The sequence below is a fragment of the Aotus nancymaae genome, unplaced genomic scaffold (assembly GCF_030222135.1).
Source record: "Aotus nancymaae isolate 86718 unplaced genomic scaffold, 86718_ANA_hifiasm-v0.15.2.pri h1tg000028l, whole genome shotgun sequence".
NCBI lineage: Eukaryota > Metazoa > Chordata > Mammalia > Primates > Aotidae > Aotus > Aotus nancymaae.
Genome location: NW_026988441.1, coordinates 13,772,193 through 13,793,881, shown reverse-complemented (window position 1 = coordinate 13,793,881; position 21,689 = coordinate 13,772,193). Strand labels below are relative to the sequence as shown.

Genomic DNA, 21,689 nt, shown 5'->3' with positions numbered 1-21,689 from the left:
CCTCCAGAAGGGCGTCGCGAGTGAGGCTAAGCACTGACCGCTTGCAGCTGGGGCGAGACGCACATTCGGCTCTTTAAATGCGCCTGGGCGCGTGCGCACTGAGCCCGCCTCGCCTGGGCAGGTGCACGAAGGTGAGTGCCCCGCAGACTGGCTCTGTTCTCTCGAAGCCCTCTAAAGTCAGGCGGCTAAAGACAGATCCTCATCCTACTGCCCGGAAGCAGCCCCTCTGAACCTCACTTTCCTCGACCATAAAAGTCAGGATGATTTCAAAATGTAGTTGATAAGGTTGTCTGTGGAATGTACAACCTTCTGTTTACGTGTCCAGCACAAGGCCTGATGCAGTAAAAGCTCCTGACATGGGAGCTCTAAGTCACTTAACAAATATTAAAGGAAGGCAGCCTCTTTTCTGTGCACTGGGTATAGTGAGTGAGCAAGTCACCCGAGGTTCGTCTGTGCCAAGCTCAGTCCACTGCTGTGAAAGTGACCCCCACAAGCCAGCAGCATCAGCCTGGACTAGTGCGGGGGACTCCTGGTTGCTCTCCATTTCCATCCCCTAGACTTTGTTCCCCACATGCAGCTGGAGGAAGCTGTGCACCCCTAAAGCAGGTTACCCCTGCCTGTGTCCAGAACTTCATCATGGCCCTGCCTCCCTCCAGCGGAAGGCCCGTGACACCCCGTTATTCTGCCTCCAACTGAGCGCATCCACTCCATGTCCCTCAGTCCTCTTCAGCCCCTCAGACCTTCAGGCTCTTTCTCACCCACACCAGGCGTGCTCCTACTGCAGGGCCTTTGCACCAGCTGTTGCTTCTTCCTCAAATGCTCTTCCCTCAGAGACCATGTTTAAGGTGTTTACTCGGCTGCTGCCTTGTCCTGGAAATTGCCATCCTTAGCATTTCCTGTCTTTATCCTCTCCGGCACTTACTGCCTTCTAACCAACCACGTATTATCTTGTTTACTCTCTCCTTCCTAACTTGAATATTCAGTGAGCCCCTTAAGGGCAGAGGTTATGTTTTTGTTTTTTGTTTTGTTTTTCACTGCTGTATGCTCAGTTACTAGAATAGGGCCTGGTACATAATAGATGTTGAATAAATATCTGTTGAATAAGTGAGTGTCTAGGCTGGATGTCTTTTTATTGTGGAGGGAGGAGACAGGGTCTTATTCTGTCACCCAGGCTGGAGACTGCAGTGGTGTCATCAAGGCTTGCTGCAGCCTTGACCTCTTGGATTTAAGTGATCCTCCTGCCTCAGCCTCCTGAGTATCTGGGACTACAGGCGTGCACCACCACGCTTGGTTAATTTTTATGTATGTATGTATGTATTCAGACGGAGTCTCGCTCTGTTGCTCAGGCTGGAGTGCGATGCTCGATCTCGGCTCTCTGGAACCTCCACCTCCTGGGTTCAAGCAATTCTCCTGCCTCAGCTTCCTGACTAGCTGGGACTACAGGCACGCACCACCACGCCCAGCTAATTTTTCGTAGTTTTAGTAGAGATGGGGTTTCACCATGTTAGCCAGGATGATGTTGATCTCCTGACCTCATGACCCTCCTGCCTCGGCCTCCCAAAGTGCTGGGATTACAGAAGTGAACCACCAAGCCTGGACTAACTTTTTATTTTTTGTATGGGATCTTACTATATTGCCCAGGCTGGTCTCAAACTCCTGGACTCAAGCTATCCTCCCACCTCAGCCTCCAAAAGTGCTGGGATTACAGGGGTGAGCCACGGCACCCAGCCAGCCTTCCCCTTTGGCCTTCAGGGTAACTTAAATCAGAGCAAGACCAAGCCTTTGTTCAGTCAGCCAATAATCACCTGCTGGCCAGGTGCGTGGCTCACACCTGTAATCCTAGCATTTTGGGAGCCCAAGGTGGGCAGATCACTTGAGCTCAGGGGTTCAAGACCAGCTTAGGCAACATGGTGAAACCCCATCTCTACAAAAAATACAAAAATTAGCTGGATGTGGTGGCGCACACCTGTAGTCCTAGCTACTTGGGAGGCTGAGATGGATCACCTGAGCCCGGGAGGTTGAGGCTGCAGTGGGCCTTGATCACACCATTGCACTCCAGCCCGGGCGACAGAGACCTGTCTCAAAAAACAAAAAGTATTTTAAATACATAATACAACCACACTGGCAAGGAGAGGCAGAGACTGACAAAAGTCATTTGGGAGCGCAGTATTTTGACTGTGCACCTTCAGCTCAAGGCAAAAAAACATAAACAAATACTGAATTCTAGTTAGTAGGTTTCTTTCTTACAGTGGCGTGTTAGCAATATTTGAATATATTCTACTGTGCAAGTAAATGCATCGTGGTCAAGGGGAATCAGGGTTTGCGCCGTCAGAGGATGGATGTGCAAACACAGACCAGAGGTTGGATTGGCCTTTGTGGAGTCGGTGTCACAATGGAATCGGAGATGAAACTGTGTGAACTCGTGGTTGTTTATATAGAAATAAGTATTGTGTACCCAAACATGTATTTCCTCGCTTAGTCCACTAGGAGGGCTTAAGAGCAGTGACACCCCAGAAGTGAGAAGCACCCCTAACACCCAGTCCTTGGCTGCCACATCCCATTCTTCACTAAACGGAACCAGGGCTACTTAAAGAAATGGCTGATCCAACCAGCCTGGCCAACATAGTGAAACCTCGTCTCTACTAAAAATACAAAAATTAGGCGGGCATGGTGGCATGTGCCTGTAATCCCAGCTACTCGAGAGGCTGAGGCAGGAGAATCACTTGAACCTGGAAGACGGAGGTTGTGGGGAGCTGAGATCACACCTCAGCACTCTGGCCTGGGTAACAGAGCAAGAGTCTGTCTCAAAAAAAAAAAGGAAAGAAAGGGAAAGAGAAAAGGGGAAAAGGGAAAGAGAAAGAGAAAGGGAAAGGGAAGGAAGGGAGGGAGGGAGGGAGGGAAAGAAAAAGGACAAGAAAGAAAGAAAGAGAAAGAGAGAGAGAAGGAAGAAAAGGCTAATCCCAGGATCAGTCATACAAGAGAAGACACAAGATCTGGAATATCTTTGTGCGGCAGAAAGTGTCCCAATGGCAGGGCACGTCACACAGGCGCAGAAGTCACTAGCTAAATCTAGAAAACATGAGCATCAAGATGATACTCAGAGATCACAAACCACTGAATAAAATTAAAATACTAGTTTATTCTGATATAAAACAGGCAGTAGGAAGGAGGAGCTCTTTAATCTTTGGTATGTGAACAAATGTGTTGTTTCGTTTTCAGAGACAGCGTCTCACTTGTCACCCAGGCTGGAGTGCAGTGGTGTGAACGTGGTTCGCTGCAGCCTCAACCTCCTGGGCTCAAGTGATCCTCCCATCTCAGTGTCCCAAGTAGCTGGGACTACAGGTGTGCACCACCATGCTTGGCTAATTTTTAAATTTTTTGTAGAGACAGGAGTCTCACTTTGTTGCCTAGGCTGGTCTTGAACTCCTGGGCTCAAGGGATCCTCCCACCTTGGCTTCCCAAAGTGCTGGGATTACAGGTGTGAGCCACCATGCCTGGCCGAACTAATAAACGTAGAAGCATGGAAAATCTTATTTAGCAACCACCATGGCATCATTTCATGCAAGAAACATCAACAGATGTTCAAACTAGTGGGTGAACATCTGATAGGAATTGGGGTGTCTACAAAATGTCTCTACACAAGATGCTTATTAACTATGTAAACCAAAAGGTATCTGAGATAGTCTCAAGCAATTTAGAAAGTTTGTTTTGCCAAGGTTAAGGACGCGCCCATGACATAGCCTCGGGAGGTGATCGGGGCACAGCTTGGTTTTATGTATTTTATGGAGACATGAGACATCATCAGTATATGTAAGATGTACTTTGGTTCAGTCTGAAAAGTTGAAACAACTCGAAGCGGGGGAGGGGGCTTCCAGGCATAGATAAGAGACAAATGGCTGCATTCTTTTGAGTTTGATTAGCCTTTTATCAAATGCACAGTTTACAGGAAGGCTCACCTATGCCTAGTCTGGCACAGTGAAACAACAGGGCAGAGGAAGCCACTAGATATGCGTTTGTCTCACATGAGCACAGGGCTGATTTTGAGTTCTGTCTGTCCTTTGTCCACAAAGGAATTTCCTCATGGGCAAATGGTAAGAGAGGCAAGTAGCTTTTTGAAAGTACCTTTAGACCAAGCACGGTGGTTCACGTCTGTAGTCCCAGCACATTGAGAAGCTGAGGCAGGCAGATCATTTGAGGTCAAGAGTTCGAGACCAGCCTGGCCAACACGGTGAAACGCCGTCTCTACTAAAAATACAAAAATTAGCTGGATGTGGTGGTGGGCACCTGTAATCCCAGCTACTCAGGAGGCTGAGGCAGGAGAATCGCTTGAATCGTGGGGGTGAAGGTTGCAGAGAGCTAAGATCACGCCATGGCACTCCAGCCTAGGTGACAGAGACTCTGTCTCAAAACACACACACACCCCTGGGCGACAGAGACTCTGTCTCAAAACACACACACCCCTACCTTTGTAGCTATGTTGTTAAGGAACAGAATGGGAGGCGGCTTTGTCAGAGAAGCAGTTCCCAGCTTGATTTTTCCTGCGGCTTAGTGATTTCAGGGAGATTTTTCTTTCACAACTACAAAGGGAAAGTAGGAACTGTCCAGTGGAGAAACCTCCCAGACACCACCTTCACTAAGGGATCCAAGTCATCATCAGTTATGGGACAAGCATCCTCAGGCGCCTTCTGATAGGATGCCCAGAAAAAGGCACGTCACTTCCGGGAATTCCTGCCCAAAATAGCATGAACATAACCACGGGGAAACGTGAGGCAACCAAACCTGGTTGAGGGAAAGTAACTGCAAAGTAAGTCCTGTGAGTTTCACACCTGCCAACTGAATTCAGTGTGTGAGCCTGGTCATTTTCAACACACACAAGGACATTAAGTGTGACCATCAGCAAACGTGATAACATCTGTGCAGAACGGCAGCTTCAGTGTTGGCTTGCTGACCTTGACAACTGGACAGCAGTTATGTAGCAGAATCTTCGTGCTTTAGGACAGGTATACAGACGTGGAGGAGGGGTGAATGTAAAATTCGGATCCCATCTTTGTCCATTTTAAGAAATAAAATGCTATGAGGAACCTAGTGAAGAGTATATTTTAAAATTCTTTTACATTTTATTTTTGAATAGATTGACAGAGTTCCCATCTACCCCACACCCAATTTCCCCGATTAACATATTAGTGTGGCACGTGTCACTATCAGTGAGACCAATAATCTATTAAGGCCATGCTTTATTCAGCCTCCCCTTTTCCCCTACTCCTCTTTTTCTGTTTCAGGACACACTACATTTAGTCACCGTGACTCCTTCGGTTGATCTTGGATGTGTCCCTTTCTCAGACTTTTCTGATTTCTAACCACCTTAACAAATCCCTCAGCGGACATCTGTCTGCCGTCTGCTTCCTCAGTGAGGTGGCGTGTGTCTGCGGGAGGAGGATCAGAGGGAAAGTGCGGTTCCATTACATCACGTTAAAGGGACGCCGTGAACGTGATTTATCGGTAACGTTGACCTTGATCACCTGGATGGTGCAGTGTTTGTCAGGTATCTTCACTGAACGAGTTCTTCCCCACTCTTCACACTGCACTCTTTGGCGGAGTCACTGCAGCCCACACCTAAGTGGCAGGGGTTACATACCTCTCCTTGAAGGCTGTCTACAGAAATTATTTGTGATTTTGTGAAGATTGGTGGATTCTCCCCATTTACTACTTAGCAGTAGACTCATTTGTTTCACATTTGCCATGGTGCTATCTTGGCTCACTGCAACGTCTGTCTCCCGGGTTCAAATGATTCTCCTGCCTCAGCCTCCCGAACAGCTGGGATTACAGGCACGTGCCACCATGCTCAGCTTTTTGTATTTTATTATTATTTTTTGAGACAGAGTCTCTCTGTTGCCAGGCTGGAGTGCAGTGGGAAAACCCAATATTATGCTATTTTGTGGCTCAAGTTCTTTTCAGCTTTGGCCACTGGGAGCTCTTTCTTGGGCTCCATGTCCCTGTGACTTAGCACGTCAGTGCTTACTTTCAGGCACTGCAAGATGCCCCAGGCTCATCTGGTACATTTTCCACCCCAGTCCTGGAATCATCTTAGTACAGTACTATTTTTGAAAGTTTTCTGCAAGTCTGCCATTATTTTAAAATTTGAAGTATGTGAATGGCTGCGCTTTTTGGGAAAGGTACTGGACATTAAAATCCTGGGACGCAGACGACAAAAGTGCAGGCACAGTACAGACGGCTCGCTAAGGTTCCTTACAGGACTGCTGGGAGCACCAGACAAACAAAACCAAGTAAATTCCTGTCAGCGGGGCAGCTGAGTCGGTTGAGGTGTCCCACCCCACGGGGGAAGCAGCTGGAAAGCCTGCGTTCCCCAAATACAGCAGCTAAGAGGGAGTCTCACTGCTACCCCCGACTCAACATGGCCATCAATGCACGCAGGGCAGCCCCCAGACACTTTGCATTAACTGGAAAAGATTATGCAAAAAGAGGCAGAAACTACCGATTTATGATACCCTGTCCATTTGCACAGAGGTAATCAGCACCAAAATGAGTATTCAAGGCCCTGAGACCTCCAGTGAATTTTACTCTTACACCTGCTTTGCTGTGTTATTTTTAAATGACATATATCATTTTTTTTTTCTTTTTAGAGACACAGTCTCACTGTCCCAGGCTGGAGTGCAGTGCCGCAATCATAGCTCACTGCAGCTTCAAACTCCTGGGCTCAAGTGATCTTCCCACCTGAGCTTCCAAGTTAGCTGGGATCACAGATATGCACCACCATGCCCAGCTAATTTTTGTATTTTTTGTAGAGACAAAGGCCTCCCTATGTTGCGCAGGCTGGTCTTGAACCCCTGGCCTCACGAGATCCGCCCGCCTCAGCCTCCCAAAGTGCTGGGATTACGGGTGTGAGCCACTGTGCCCAGTCTACCGTTCTTTACATACAAAAAAGAACTTGTGAAGTTTTTTAAATGTACATTGTAAAAGACGATTATTCTACTCAAAATGTTTTATTAAGACTTCAAACACCCTCCTTGGGAAAAGCTCTACCGGATAAGCACACAGGCTCAACTACGGGGCTAGCTGCTGCAGCTGTGGGACCCCCATCCTGCAGATGAGCCACTAAAAGGATGAGGTAGCCAGGCCTGTGCCCACTAGGAGACCTGCCTCCGCGGGTGTGTGAGGAGCAACGTGGGCCACCTCTGGGGGCTGGGATGAGACGGAAGGGTAAAAGGCCTATCTCACACCACCAGGGTAGACTTTCGTAATTAAATTAAGGTCCACGTGACTTTAGAAAGACAAACTGAAAGTCTTAGCTGTAGCTAACTCTGATTTCTGAAAATTGGATCTGACTTTTCTGCTTAAATTCACTCAAAATCTCAGACTCCAATGGGTGTGAAGCACTAACACCTTGTGGCCAAATCTCAAATTCATTTGTGCCAGGCCCTCTCTGCACGGCAGGGCAGGGCTAGGGTTCCTGGTTCCCGGCTGGGGGAGGTGTTCCACCCAGCGAACTCCGGCCAGGCAGCCATGTGACTCAAGCATGTTAAGTGCAGGGGCCCAGACACAGCCAGGCTAAAGGGCAGGGCCTGGTGGAGGACTGACTCCAAGCTGAGCGGGCCCTAACCAAATGCTCAGGAGCTCCCAGGCGACAGCAACCACACCACCATCAACACACCACTGGGTCTGTACTGGAATTTGGGGGCCTCAAGGCTTCCGGTGGCAGCATAAACGGGGAGGTGTGGCTGGACAGGAATGCCCCACTCTAAGGCTCGGGGGCCTGTGGAATGAACCATTCCCTCTCACTCAGTGACACCACAGGCACCCTCCTCATTCTGGGCCACCCAGATCTTCCACCCCTGTTCCTCTACCCCACCTCTTAGCCTAAGCAGCACGGAGGGCCTGGAGTGGTCTCTGTCTACCCCATCCCCACACCCCTCAACCCCACAGCCCCAGCTCCACCCACCCTCTCCACCCTGAGCTCCAGCACACACCCCAGCTGCCCTCACCCTGAGCTCATTCTCACCTCCACGACCCTGCTCAGCCCCCTCCCTTGCTGAAGGAAGCGGCTGGTACAAGAGGAGCTGGGGCCCAGGGACCGGACTCCATCACCAAGGCAAGGACCAGGGTGGTTGGGCCGGCGTGAGTGCAGGCTGGGCCCTGGTCTGAAATGAGTGTCTTTATTGCTTGTACCGTACAAATATGAAGACGAGGAGAAAAGCCAGTAGGGACGGAGAAGAACTGTCAGATAAGACATCGCACAGAGGAAAAAAAGACCCCCACCCGCCCGAACCCACCCCACCCCTCCCCACTCCACCAAGAACTGCATAGTACAGGAGGTGGGGTAGGGCGATCAAACCCACAAAAGCTCAACTCCAAACACCCAGAGGTGTTGCTGTGGGGAGGGGGAGGCGTGGGCGGGGCAGCGCGGGGATCCCGGTGTCGGGGCTCCTCCCACTAGGTCAGCACCCCTCCCCCACAGGATGAAATGCTCGGGCCAGGGATGGGGCCCAAGCCCACACACCATGCACACTGGAGGACATACTGTCCTCACACACACCAACACACATACGCACACACGCACACACATGCACACACACCCACGTGTGCCTGAGTCACGCCGACACACGCAGTCCGAAGCACGCACAGGGGTCCCACGGCACTGACATGGACATGCGCTCATGTTCAACCTTAAGGCTGCAGAACGTGGGGCCCTGGGGAGGGGGAAGGGAGACAGGGCTTAGGAGCCTCCCTTCTCAGAGGCCCCCCCACCCCAACAGGTACCAGAGACGCCCACCCCCACCGCTCCCTGACCAAGTCCATGGGGCCCAATACTGTCTGGTGTAAGATTGTAACAGCCAAGGCTGGTGCCCCTCCCGTCCCTGTAGAGAAGGGGGCCAGCCCAGCCCCCAGTGGGGCGGGGCCAGGCCGGGCCAGGCCCGGGGTCCAGCAGAAGGAAAGGCCAGCTGGAAGGAAGCCCTGGTAAGGCACGGGGCTGGGGGCAGGCAGGTTTGCCCCCAAGTGTTCCTCCTGCCTCATCCACAGGGTGAGGATGGCAGCTTGGTGGGGAGGAAGCAGGGCCAGGAGGCAGCACCCAGTCCGGCCCCTCCTGGTTTCCCACGGCACAGATGCTAGGACCTGGCTCTGTTCACCAGGGAGCGGCCCTAACCCCCAACCCTGCAGCTCCCCAGGGCCCCTGCCTGTCCCTGGATATTATTGCTTTTCTGTCCCCATGGGAGGACAGCGGGTGGGGGGGTTGGACCCGCGCCTGGGCATTCCGAGCCTAGGCCACCGGGCCTGGAAGGCAGCACCGTCTGCCGGGTGTCGTGTCACACCAGAAGGCAGGCTTCGTCTGGAAGCAGCAGCGCGGAGGCAGCCATCGGCGTGTCGCCCGGGCCAGAAACCCAAGCAGGCCCCGGGCGCCATGCTTCACCCCTCACCGGGGCTTGTGTGGTTTAAAACCTGAATCTCTGCAGCCGCCCAACAGCCCGGGCCTGGGAAGGAGATGGAGTCTCCCAAATGTGAGTCCAGGCACAAACGTGAGGCTGGAAGCAGGGGCCGCAAGGGTGCGTCGGGGAGGGACCTGAAGAACTGGAAAGCGGGTGAGGAGGTAGGGGTGGGGACAGAAACCAAACAGGCAAAGTAAAAAGTTGGAAAAAAAGCCACCCGGTGGTGATGGCAGTGTGGGCGCATCCTCTGCGTGGGCGGACCACTCACTCCCGGATGCTGGCGGAGTAGGAGAACTGGGGGAAGTGGGTCCGCTGGTCCAGCTCCAGGGAGCCCAGGCTGTCATCTGCGGGTGGTGAAGGTGGATGGGGAGGACCGGTCAGCAGAGGGCCTGGGGCACCTGCCCAGATTCCCTGGGGAACTGGCCGCAGCTGGTGGGGGCTGCCCGCAGGACAGAAGGAAAAGGCCCAGCAACCTCCTCTGCAATGAAGCCCCTCAGCCACGGCCCGCTCCCCATGCCTGAGCCCTGGGCAGCCTTCTCTGGGAGCTTTCTGTGCCCTCGCCCATGTGCCTCACAGCTGGCAGGGCCTTCTGAACCTCCACCTTCTCTCTGCCCCACACACCATGATGCCAGGGTCCAGCCCAGAGCCCTGTCCTGGCCTGCCTCTTGCCCTCCCATCCATTCTCCACAGGCTGCCGGAGGGGTTTCTAAAGACCTGCTGCAACCCTGTCCCTCTGCACAAAACCCTGCCCTGGCTCCCGCCATGCAAGCAGTCCCCACTCCTCCCAGTGGCCCCCCCAGACCCTTGCACTCTGGCCCCATGCCCTCTCTTCTCCCCCTATCTCCCTGGCTCTGCCTGTCCTTGACCATGTCACACTTCTCCCATTGCTGGCATCCTACATGCCATTCCTGCCAGCTGACGTGTTTGCTTCCTCTTCCAGAAAGCCCTCCCTACCTGCAGGCCAGGTCAGATATTTCCTCTGAGCTTCCCCAGTCCCTGGCTCCCACAGCCTAGCCCCAACCACTCCAGGCCATCACTCTACCTGGCCGGGAGCTTTCCAGGGCAGGGCCCAGGGCTGGCTCCATCAGTGCTGTGTCCCCAGCATAGCCCAGCCCTGGGCTGGGTTCAGAGTAAGAACTCACACAACTGTAAAGCAGTGAACTCAGCCAGCCTCACGCACCAGGCTGTCTCCTGCTCTGGATCCCACTGAGCTCCAGAATCTGCTGTAGCCAATGGCTCCTGGTGACTTCACCAGGTCCAAAGAGGACCAACAGTAAAAGGGCCTGAGAACAGGCCTTAAGGAAACTGCCCCGACATGAAGAGGCGGCCTTCAACAGCCCTCCTCAGGTGGGTTAAAAGCAGACCCCATCCCTCCACCACTGGGCCAGGCATACTGCGGCAGGGTGCCCCATGCACTCACAGCGGTCGGGGGGTGTGATTGTGATGGACTGGGCGGTGAATTCATCGTCGAAGTACCGTGTGTCGACCTCAGACGTGACCTGAGGTTTGAAGGGTGGCAGGAGCTACGGAGGAGAGGAGCCCAGGCTCAGGGACCCTGACGCCAGGAGGCCTCGACCAATGTCACCACGGGTGGGCCAGGCCCCTGAGGGTCCTGCTGGGGCCGGCAGTGGGGACTCACCTTCTTCTGGACCACGTCCTGCCAGTTGATGCTGAGGAAGAACCTGTGCTCCATGACCTCCTGGGCGTCGCTGGGCCCCCCACCAAGCCTGGGCAGAGATGGCTGTCAGCACCTGCCTCCCAGAGCAGCTGGGTTCAGGGAGACGGGCTTTCGGTGCAGGCAGGCCCTGCATGGCCTTTAATGATTCTGTCTTGACCACAAACCACTTCACAGAGGAGGAAACCAAGGCTCAGGGAGGGAGCTCACATGCCCAGGGTCAGAGCCAGGGAGTTGGCAGCCTGGACCCATGTGGCCTCACAGCCTGGCCTCACCCTGAGTCCAGAAAGGGAGTTAGTAGGGCAGGCTTGGGTCCATTCTGGCTCTGCCACATACAGCTTGGTGGCCCAGCCAGGACCAGGGTTGCCCTGTTCCTCAATGTCCCCATAAACCAAGGCAGTGTGGCGGATGGCCTGCCCGCCCTGGGGGAGCTCTCCCTAAGGGCCAGTGCGCACATTTTCAGGGGCTGTGCGGGGACGACAGCGACATCACAAGCGAGTGCCTTTGTGGACATGGCCCCCTCCAGGCTGCAGGGACAGTGACAGCAGCTGGGGCCGGGCCAGGCCGGGCTGGGCAGGGCCGACGCCAGCCCTCACCTCTGTTTGGGGTCCTTCTTAAGCAGCCCGGCAAGCAGGGACTTGGCCTCGGGGCTGAGTGTGCGCGGGAAGCGGATCTCCTCCATGAGGATGAGCTCGAAGAGGCGCTCGTGGTCCTGGTTGTAGAAGGGCAGGCGGCCACACATCATCTCGTACATGACCACGCCCAGCCCCCACCAGTCCACTGCCCGGCCATAGTCATTGTCCTCCAGCACCTGAGGACAGAGGGGAAATGAGGGGCTGGGCCCGTGGCCCTGAGGCTGGAAACACACAGGTCTGGGATTTCCCTACCCTTGGCCTCACATGTTCCCACACCCCTAACCCCAGACACCTCAGGCGCCAGGTACTCCGGAGTCCCACAGAAGGTTTTCATGGTGGCCCCGTCACTGATGCCTTCTTTGCAGAGGCCAAAGTCAGTGATCTTGATGTGGCCGTCTTTGTCCAGCATGAGGTTTTCCAGCTGTTGGAAAAGTCAACGTATCTCAGGCACGTGCTCCCAGGGCTTCCTGCTGCCCCAGCCTTTCCTTCCAGGGGAAGATGCCAGGGGGTCCTGGATGTCAACTCTCTCAGACCAGGCTGGGCCCAGCACACACAGCCTCAACCTCTGAGGCTCAGAGAGAGGCCAGACCCAACCTGCTCCACCCTCTGGCCCACCCTCAAGGTACTTGGGAAGAGCTGGGCAGGGAGAACTGGGAGCCAGGCCCTGTCCACCCACTGCCCCACCGAGAGCTGCAGGGTCTTAAGTTCGAACATGGGGGTGGGCACTAGCTTTCTTCTCTTTCTAGACTTTTTGTCTTTTAATTATGAAATATGAAGCCAGACAAAGTGGCTAACATCTGTAATCCCAGCACTTTGTGGGGGCTTAGGAAGCAGAATTGCTTGAGTCCAGAAGTCTGAGACCAGCCTGGGCAACACAGCAAGATCTCATCTCTATTTTATGTTAAAAAAAAAAAAAAAAAAAAAAGGCTGGGTGCAGTGGCTCATGCCTGTAATCCCAGCACTTTGGGAGGCAGAGGCAGGTGGATCACCTGAGGTCAGGAGTTTGAGACCAGCCTGACCAACATGGAGAAACCCTGTCTCTATTAAAAATACAAAATTAGCTGGGTGTGGTAGGGTGTGCCTTTAATCCCAGCTACTCAGGAGGCTGAGGCAGGACAATCCCTTGAACCCAGGAGGCGGAGGTTGCAGTGAGCTGAGATCACACCACTGCACTCAACAGAGGGAGACTCCTTCTCAGATAAATAAATAAAAGTAAAGTAGGGACTGTGCCAGTTCACACCCCACTAGCAGCCTAGGAGTGCTCATGGAGACTTGGAAAGGTCCCTACCTTGGGGCCACTTGCTATTGAACCACTACCCTGGACCTTGGTGGCAAGAGCTTGGCGAATGAGGGCAGAAGGCCTTGGCCCCACCTCCCTGGTGTGAGCCCCGTGTGCATGCCACAGGCCAGCCTGGTGCACACGCTGCCACTAACCTTGATGTCGCGGTACACCACGTCCCGAGAGTGCAGGTACTCAAGAGCCGAGACGATCTCTGCACCGTAAAACCGGGCCCGCTCCTCTGTGAAGACACGCTCCCGGGACAGGTGGAAGAACAGCTGCGGGAGGACGGCGTGGGGAGAGGAGGTCAGGCCCCCGCCCGCTCACTTGCCCTCAGTTTCCCAGCCCCCTGCCCTAGCCCAGTGATGCAGTGACACCTGCATCGTGAACCAGCAAGTGACAGCCAGAGAGACCAAGCAAGGCACAGAGCAGAAGCAGCTCACGAGTGACACGGAGCTAGGTGTGAAGGGCTAGGGTCTGCCAGGAGGCACCCACGAGAGGGTATGGGAGGGACAGCCAGAGGCAGCAGAGGAGGGAGGCCGGCACGGAGGCAAAGAGAAGTGCACGTCATGACCAAGTGACAACAGGCCATGGGCAAGCCCAGATCAGATGGGTAAGCAAACCACCTATCCCAATGCAGGCGTGACATACGCTGCACGGAGAAGGCTCGAGGCAAGGAGTGGGTGACAGAGTGAGGTGACCTTGTGATAGGGAGTGGCGCGGCTGCGTAAATCCCCTTCGGGAGGACATGGAACAGAGGGCTGGTAGGCTTTGACCCTTGGGGGCTTTCTCTGGGGCCTTTGAGACCATCCTTCCCAGTGCTGTTGGCCAGCTACCCTGCAGCCCTCTTCACACCTCTCCAGACTGGTTTGGCCCCTGACCCATCCACTCACTAACTGTGTGAACTTGGGTGAGTCACTGAACCTCTCTGAGCCTCAGTAACCGCCCCACCCCGCAAATGAAGATGATGCCACCTGCCTCAAGGGAGGGGGCACAAGATGACATTCAGGAAATTTCCCTCCACCCCTCCATCTCACCCACAGCTCCTCTCCATCCCGCCCCACCCTAGGGAAGGAGGCCCCAGAAGACGAGGCCGGGGCAGCCTCGGCTCACCTCGCCTCCGTTGGCGTACTCCATCACGAAGCACAGGCGGTCGTGGGTCTGGAAGGCGTACTTCAGCGCCTGGGGGATGAAGGCAGCAGGCTCGGAGGTGGGAGCGGGAGGGCCCTGCTTATTCTGTACACACCCTGCCCTGGCTGGGGCCTGCAGGAGTCAGCCAGATGGGGTTCACATCCCGGCTGTACCTTTTGGGGCGTTAAGTGAAGGCGTGGCTCTGCAGGTAGGAAAGGGTTACACGCAGAACCACCTTGTCCTCTGACTCCATCAGGCACAGCCAGGGGAGAAACTAGAGCTGTTCTGAGCAACCAGAGCTCTTGTTTTTACAGTAAAATGTGTTCAACTTCCACACACAAGTGATGTCTGCTGTGGCTGGGAGTGGCAATGGCTTGGGAGCCAACTTCAATGACAGGATGGACAGGCTGTCAGCCAACAAGCAGTAGTTCTGTCTGCACTAAGGAGGACTACGGAGAGCTCTTCAGAGACCCCCCAGGGGTCCCTCAGCTCATGACAACTCAACTCCTCTGTTTTCTACATGGAGGAACCTCGTAAGACTTTATCTGAAAAAGTACTGTGGCTTAATAGGATACCTGGACAACAACTGAGATAAAGAAATGACACATAAGCCATCCTCAGTCTAGTCCATTTAACTGGTGGCCACTGGCCTTGATGGAGACTGCAGGCCCAATAGGAATCTACTCAGTCCAAGCTGACAGACAACACAATGCTAACACATCTGCTTCTATGAGCATATCTGAAAACACAAACAAAAAAATAATATACCCACTCTGACCTGCTGGGCCAAGTGCTCTTAACTCATAGACAGCAGCCATCATATAACGTGGTATCTTTAGCTGGTTCAAGTGCTTACATGAAGCCTCCATCTATGAAGAAGCTGTCACCCTCCCACTCCCCGAGCCTGCTCACCCCCGCCACGTCTTGGTTCGGATGACTGGGGCAGGGGGCGCAGCAACACCTTGCCCTGCCTGCCCGGCCTACCCCAAGGCTGAGCTTTGTAGCAGAAGATTTGGGCTCTTTCCCTGAGCTTTGTCCAGGCTGGCCTCACACTGCCTGGGAAGGGGAGTGCAACTCACAGTGAGGAACGGGTGCCTGGTGTTCTGGAGGACCCGGCTCTCGGTGACCGTGTGAGCGACTTCATCCTGCAGACAGACTGCGGGTGAGGGGCTGGTGGGCAACACCATGCCTGCCCCCCCACCCCGACCTGAGGAATGGGATCAAGGCCTTGTGAGATACAATTCCACTCCCAGCCATAAACGCAGAAACAATGATAGAAGTGGAACGTGAGTGCCCGCAAGCCCTCAGCAAAGAACAGACCCAGACGAGGATCATTAGCGGCTCTCAAAGCCACAAGTGAAAAGTCAACAGGAATGTCACAATGAGGCCAGGCTGCTAGGCGCAAGACACCTGTGACACCCCTGCAGGAGAGACAGACATCATGAGAGCCCCGAGGTGCCGCCACAGGCTGTGGGAAGCCCCACCTAGAAAGCATTCTTGCCCAAAGAAGGAACTGAACCTAATGAAGCTCTACATGGCAGAGCAGCGCTTCTCAGGGTGCGGTCCCCCACACTGGCCACACTGGCCACATCAGCACCGCCTGGGAACTGGCAGCAATGCAAATTCCTGGGACCTACCCAGAGGCCCACAGAGTCAGAAACTTGGGGTGGGCCAAGAACTGTCTCACAAGCCCTCTGGGTGACTCTGATTCAGGTTCGAGTTTGGTACCTAACTGTACAGGAGAACCACCAGGAGAGGTTCCAAAAATCTGGAGCCACCTGCAGCAACTTCGACACGGGCTATGGGGCAAGTGTATCCCCAGGGGACACCTGAGAAGGTCTACAGTCTTTTCTTTTTCTTTTTTAGTTGGGGGTCTGGCTCTGTCACCCAGGCTGGAGTGCAGTGGCATAAACATGGGTCACTACAGCCTCAACCTCTGGGACTAAAGTGATCCTCCCACTTCAGCCTCCTGAGCAGCACAGAGGTAGGGTCTCATTTTGTTGCCCAGGCTGGTCTTGAACTCCTGGGCTCAAGCAATCCTCCCACCTCAGCCTTCTAAAGTGCTGGGATTTTAGCCGTGAGCCACAGCACCTGGCCCAAACGTCATTTTTGATTGTTACAACTTGAGGAGCTACTATTGGCTTTAGCGGGTAGAAGCCAGGGGTGCTGCTAAAACCCTACAATGCACAGGGCTGCCCCCGCAGCACAGAACAATCTCCCAAAATGTCAACAGCACTGAGGCTGCGGAATGCCGCCTTAGGCCCAATCATCGCATCAGGAATGAACGGTTCATTCTGTGGGCTCTGATGGCAACACCTCATGATTATATTCTTCACAGTCTTCATCTGTTGAGACACGTATCCGAGTACGTATGAGTGGAGTGATGTGATGTCTAGCACAGGCCTTCAAGTATTCCAGAGCAACAAGGGCAGGCGGAGCTAAGGAAACAAGGCTGGCTACATGCTGACAACCGGCGAAACTGGACAATGGCTACATGGCGGTCCGCTATATTGATTTTCTTTTTAAATTTCTGAATATGTTTGGAATCTTCCATCACAAAAACTTCAAATAAGGGAAAAAACAGAATTCCATTCCTGGCCCGGCTTCCAGCTGAGACACCCTGAGCAGAGCCCCGGCCTCCCCAGAGGGACGTCCTCGCAGCCTTCCCAAGAGGCCCCAGCCTCCCGGATAGTACCTGCTGGGTGAGGCCCCAAGGCTCTCTCTCTACAGTCACCCCCAGCCCCTACCAGAGGGTGGAGGTGGGGACTCAGAGGATGGAGTCCAGTGAGGATGGAATTTGTGGGGGAAATAAGCCCCGCCCATGGCAGCAGACAGCGTGGGTAAGCATCCATGCTTCAGGGTCAGGCTCCAGACCGCAGCCCCCACAGAGGCCGGCAAGCGCAGTCCCGGGGCACGCACCTTGGCAATGATGACTTCCTTCCGCAGGATCTTCATGGCGTAGTAGCGGCCAGTGGCCTTCTCCCGCACCAGGATGACTTTGCCAAAGGTTCCCTTGCCAAGGAGTTTGAGATAGTCGAAGTCATTCATGGTCTGCCAGGGACAGGGAGAGTGGGGGCAGTCAATGCCTGGCTCATGGCCCGTGGGAGGAAATTTTAACAAAAGAAAGAGGAAAACTAAAAGACACTGTTGCCAAACGGCTTAGGCTGGAGCAGGAAGGGAGGCTCTGGGCAGCGACTGTGTGTTCCGAAGTGGCCTTCAGACCAGCCTCTCCCAGGGACAGGGCCTTGGGAGGACTGGGCTCTGACGTGGGGGTAGCCAGGTCTTCACCTCCTCTCAGGACAAAGCTGCAATGGGTCCACCCAGGGTTGCTCCCTCCTCCATGGGCATGGAGCAGCCCCTGGGGCACCTGCCACCTGAAATCACCCCACCCTGCAGGGCAGGCCTGTCATCTCACAGCTGAGCCCCCTCAACTGTATGGAAACCAAGGTGATGAGGGCCAACACTGGGGTGGGGGCATCGCAGGCTGGCAGCCCCACCCCTGCTCCCAGCACTCACCACTTTGGCCCGTGCCTTGCTGACCGCCACTTCCATCTCCTCGGCCACAGAGGAGTCACTGGGGGAGCCACACTTGTAGTCCATGGGGTCCTCGCCCAGGGCCCGCTGCTTGAGGCTGTTGGCGACCATCTGGATGGCCCGCATCCACTCCTCCCTGTGCAGGGACACACGTGAGTCCCAGGAGTCAGGAGTCCTGGGCCTCGGAGTCGAAGGGCTGAGTGCCACCTCCCAGCCACCCCCTGTAACAGGTGAGCAAATGACCATATACCCATGGGAATCTGGGCAAGATCCATATGAGCCAGAGAGCACTGAAGGGACCTGAGTGAAATTTCACAGACCCCTGGCTATGATGGTGAGGAGAGGGTAAGCGTGGGATACAAAGAGAGATCACCAATTTCCCTCAAGTGACTTGGCCTGCAGACCACTTGAAGGCAGGCAGCAGGGAAATGATCAAAGAGGAATGGCCCTCTCTTTTCACAGCCCCTTGAAAATGAGCCACCACGCTGAGCCTTGAACAAGGGAGAGACAGTGCTCCTGTGAATTCTTTGGAACAACTAACAAGCTCAAGTTTATAAGTTACCAATGTTCTGTAAAGGAAAACCAAGAGTAAGAAGCAGCATTCATTAGCCGAAGCCGCTGAAGACATTAAAAGGCAAGAGCTGGCCTACAGGACTCCCTGGAGGGGACACTCCGCTGGGAGCATGGAGTCTGCATGGCAGGGACAGAGGTCCCGGCAGCCCAGGGGTGTACAGGAGAGAAGGTGGTGGACAGGAAGCAGGTCCCAGCAGAAGGGAGCCTGGTTTAAGAAAAGTCAATTAAAGGCCAAGCACTGTGGCCCACACCTGTAATCCCAGCATTTTGGGAGGCTGAGGTGGACCCAGTGCTTCAGCCCAAGAGTTCAAAACCAGCTTAGGCAACAAAGCAAGACCAATCTCTTAAAAAAGTTTTTAAAAAACAAAAATCAAAAAATAAAGAACAGGCTGGGTACGGTGGTTCACGCCTGTAATCCCAGCACTTTGGGAGGCCAAGGCGGGCAGATCATGACGTCAGGAGTTTGAGACCAGCCTGGCCCACATAGCGAAACCCCGTCTCTACTAAAAATACAAAAAATTAGCCGGGAGTGGTGGTGGGCACCTGTAATCCCAGCTACTCAGGAGGCTGAGGCAGGAGAATGGCTTGAACCTGGGAGACAGAGGTTGCAGTGAGCCGAGATTGCGCCACTGCACTCCAACCCGGGCAACAGAGCAAGACCTTGTCTGAAAAAAATACAAAACAAATAAATAAAGAACAATAAATTAGTTCTGTCACTCATTGTTTAGAACTTTTGGGGAAAGGGCCGGGCATGGTGGCTCACGTCTGTAATCCCAGCACTTTGGGAGGCTGAGGCGGGTGAATCACAAAGTCAGGAGATCGAGACCATCCTGACCAACATGGTGAAACCCTATCTCTACTAAAAAAAATATATACAAAAATTAGCTGGGAGTGGTGGCGCACGCCTGTAGTCTCAGCTACTCAGGAGGCTGAGGCAGGAGAATCGCTTGAATCTGGGAGGCAGAGATAGCAGTGAGCTGAGATCGAGCCACTGCATTCCAGCCTGGGAACAGAGCTAGACTCTGTCTCAAAAATAAATAGCCGGGCACAGTTGCTTATGCCTGTAATCCCAGCACTTTGAGAGGCTGAGGCGGGTGAATCACCTGAGGTCAGGAGTTCGAGACCAGCCTGGCCAACATAGTGAAACCCTGTCTCTACTAAAAACACAAAACATTATCTGGGCGTGGTGGCAGGCACCTGTAATCCCAGCTACTAGGGAGGCTGAGGCAGGAGGCTGAGGCAGGAGGATGGCTTGCATCCAGAAGTTTGAGACCAGCCTAGGCAACATGGATGCCCATTTTGTAGAGACCAAAGATAAAAAATTAGCCAGGTGTGGTGGCACATGCCTACGGTCCCAGCTACTCACGGGGCTAAGGTGAGAGAACAGCTTGAGCCCAGGAGGTGGAGGCTGCAGTGAGCCATGATCATGCCATTGCACTCAGCAAAAAAAAAGAAAAGAATTTTCTTTGGATACTTACAAACTGTTCTACCTAATAAGTGAAAATGACCAGAGACCAAAATGAAAAAAATATTAGGCTAAATGACACCAAATTGTCCACATCCCCCATTTTTTACCATACCGCAATTAGGTGTTTTCAACTCAATGCATTTAGAACCCCCTGTGTTCAGATGACCCACAGGAAAAGTAAAATCTTCACTAAGAATGAGAAAATTCAAAGAGTGCAAGTAGACAACCTCCCAAACCCCAGTCGCTGAAATAAGCCACAGGGAGTGCAGCCAGCTCGAAAGGAGCCAAGAACAGTTCAGCCCTTCTCCCGCATCTTCCAAGATAGCCCCCACCCCAGGCCAGCAGGGAACAAGTGGCTGGGACTAGGCTTCAAAATCCAAGCCGGGACACCCTGCTGGGCTGTTATCCCGTCTGTTTTCCTTGTGTATCACGCAAGGTTACTTCTATTTCCATCCAGCCCACCACGCACCCTTTTCCACATTTCACGCTGCTGGAATGCAGATGCGTCTCACCGGTGGGGCCTGTCTTCATTTAACTGGGCACTATTTTTCTTGGCACTTTATGAAATACGGTGCCTCCCCGATGACAGCGCCTTCGGTTTGGTGAACTATAACAGCAGTGCTTAAACGCACAGGCTGTTGTGAGGTGGAATGCCTGTGAAGCATCTATGCCATGAGGTGTTCCGCAGCTGGGGGAAATACAGGCAGGTCTGCATGCTGACTTGGGATGACCTGAGACCTCTTGAGAAAAAGCAAGGTGCAGGGCCAAGGGAGGTGGCTCACTCCTGTAATCCCTGCATTTTGGGATGCAGAGACAGGAGGATTGCAAGAGCCCAGGAATTCCAGACCAGCCTGGACAACATAGGAAGACCCCGCCTCCATAAAAAATTTCAAAATTAAGCAAGGTGAAAAACAGGCCGGGCGCGGTGGCTCACGCCTGTAATCCCAGCACTTTGGGAGGCTGAGGTGGGTGAATCACGAGGTCAAAAAATCAAGACCATCCTGGCCAACATGGTGAAACCCCATCTCTACTAAAAATACAAAAATTAGCTTGGTGTGGTGGCGAAAGCCTGTAATCCCAGCTACTCAGGAGGCTGAAGCAGGAGAAAAATTTGAACCCGGGAGGTGGAGGTGAGCAGTGAATGAGCCACTGTACTCCAGCCTGGTGACAGAGCGAGACTCCGTCTCAAGAAAAGAAGAGAAAAGAAAGTTGGGAGGCCAAGGTGGGTGGATCACAAGGTCAGGAGTTAAATACCAGCCTGACCAACATAGTGAAACCCCGTCTCTACTAAAAATACAAAAATTAGCTGGGCGTGGTGGCGGGTACCTGTAATCCCAGCTACTCAGGAGGTTGAGGCAGGAGAATTGCTTGAAACCCAGAGGTGGAGGTTGCAATGAGCTGAGATTGCACCCCGGCACTCCAGCCTGGGTGACAGAGCAAGACTCTGTCTCAAAAAAAAAAAAAAAAGGAAATGAAAGAAAGGTTGTGCTCCTGAGTTAGAAAATAATGAATTTCTGCACACACATACTCACATAAACACAAACATCTCCAGAAGAGAAGTCGTGATCCAGGAGCCCTTCCTGCCTCCAGGGAGGGGAACTGGGAGTTGAGGGAAAGAAACAGCCTCTACTAACAAATGGAAACTACTCATTATCATCAACCACCCTCCACCCCCCGCCCATTACGAAGGAGGAACTGAGGCACAGATTAAAAACCCGAATTCCAGAAAAACAGCAGTTGCTCCAGGCCTGGCAGCTGGAATCACAAAAGGCCTGTGGCCTCTCCCAGAGCCAACAGGTAGGGCAGTTCTCCATTAGCCCCGTGGCTTGCTGAACCAAGCAGCAACTAAGCTCAGAGGTCCAGTTAGTACACGTGAGGCTCTGCCTTCTTGAACCGGTGACACTCACATGAGACCATGCTTTGCAAGACAAATGTGAGAATACCGTGCCATGCT

At 53.6% G+C, this 21,689-nt stretch overlaps 1 protein-coding gene across 11 annotated transcripts in view; it reads right to left on the bottom strand.

The window, feature by feature from the left end:
- Positions 1-3,119: 3,119 nt before the first annotated feature.
- AKT2 (AKT serine/threonine kinase 2) overlaps positions 3,120-21,689 on the bottom strand; it is a 59,229-nt gene continuing 40,659 nt past the window's right edge. For 7 of the 11 annotated variants that reach the window (XM_012461390.3, XM_012461392.3, XM_012461395.3 and 4 more), the window contains 10 exons: positions 17,677-17,830; positions 17,080-17,211; positions 15,240-15,305; positions 14,143-14,211; positions 13,185-13,307; positions 12,043-12,171; positions 11,712-11,926; positions 11,080-11,167; positions 10,861-10,963; positions 3,120-9,784 (listed from right to left, as the gene is read on the bottom strand). In XM_012461390.3, coding sequence (XP_012316813.1) covers positions 9,705-9,784; positions 10,861-10,963; positions 11,080-11,167; positions 11,712-11,926; positions 12,043-12,171; positions 13,185-13,307; positions 14,143-14,211; positions 15,240-15,305; positions 17,080-17,211; positions 17,677-17,830 — 1,159 coding nt within the window. In that variant the 3' untranslated portion in view covers positions 3,120-9,704. Of the gene's footprint in view, positions 9,785-10,860; positions 10,964-11,079; positions 11,192-11,711; positions 11,927-12,042; positions 12,172-13,184; positions 13,308-14,142; positions 14,212-15,239; positions 15,306-17,079; positions 17,212-17,676; positions 17,831-21,689 lie in introns of those variants that run through there. The other 4 variants (XR_010344267.1, XR_010344268.1, XM_012461402.3 and 1 more) reach the window with 4 other exon arrangements.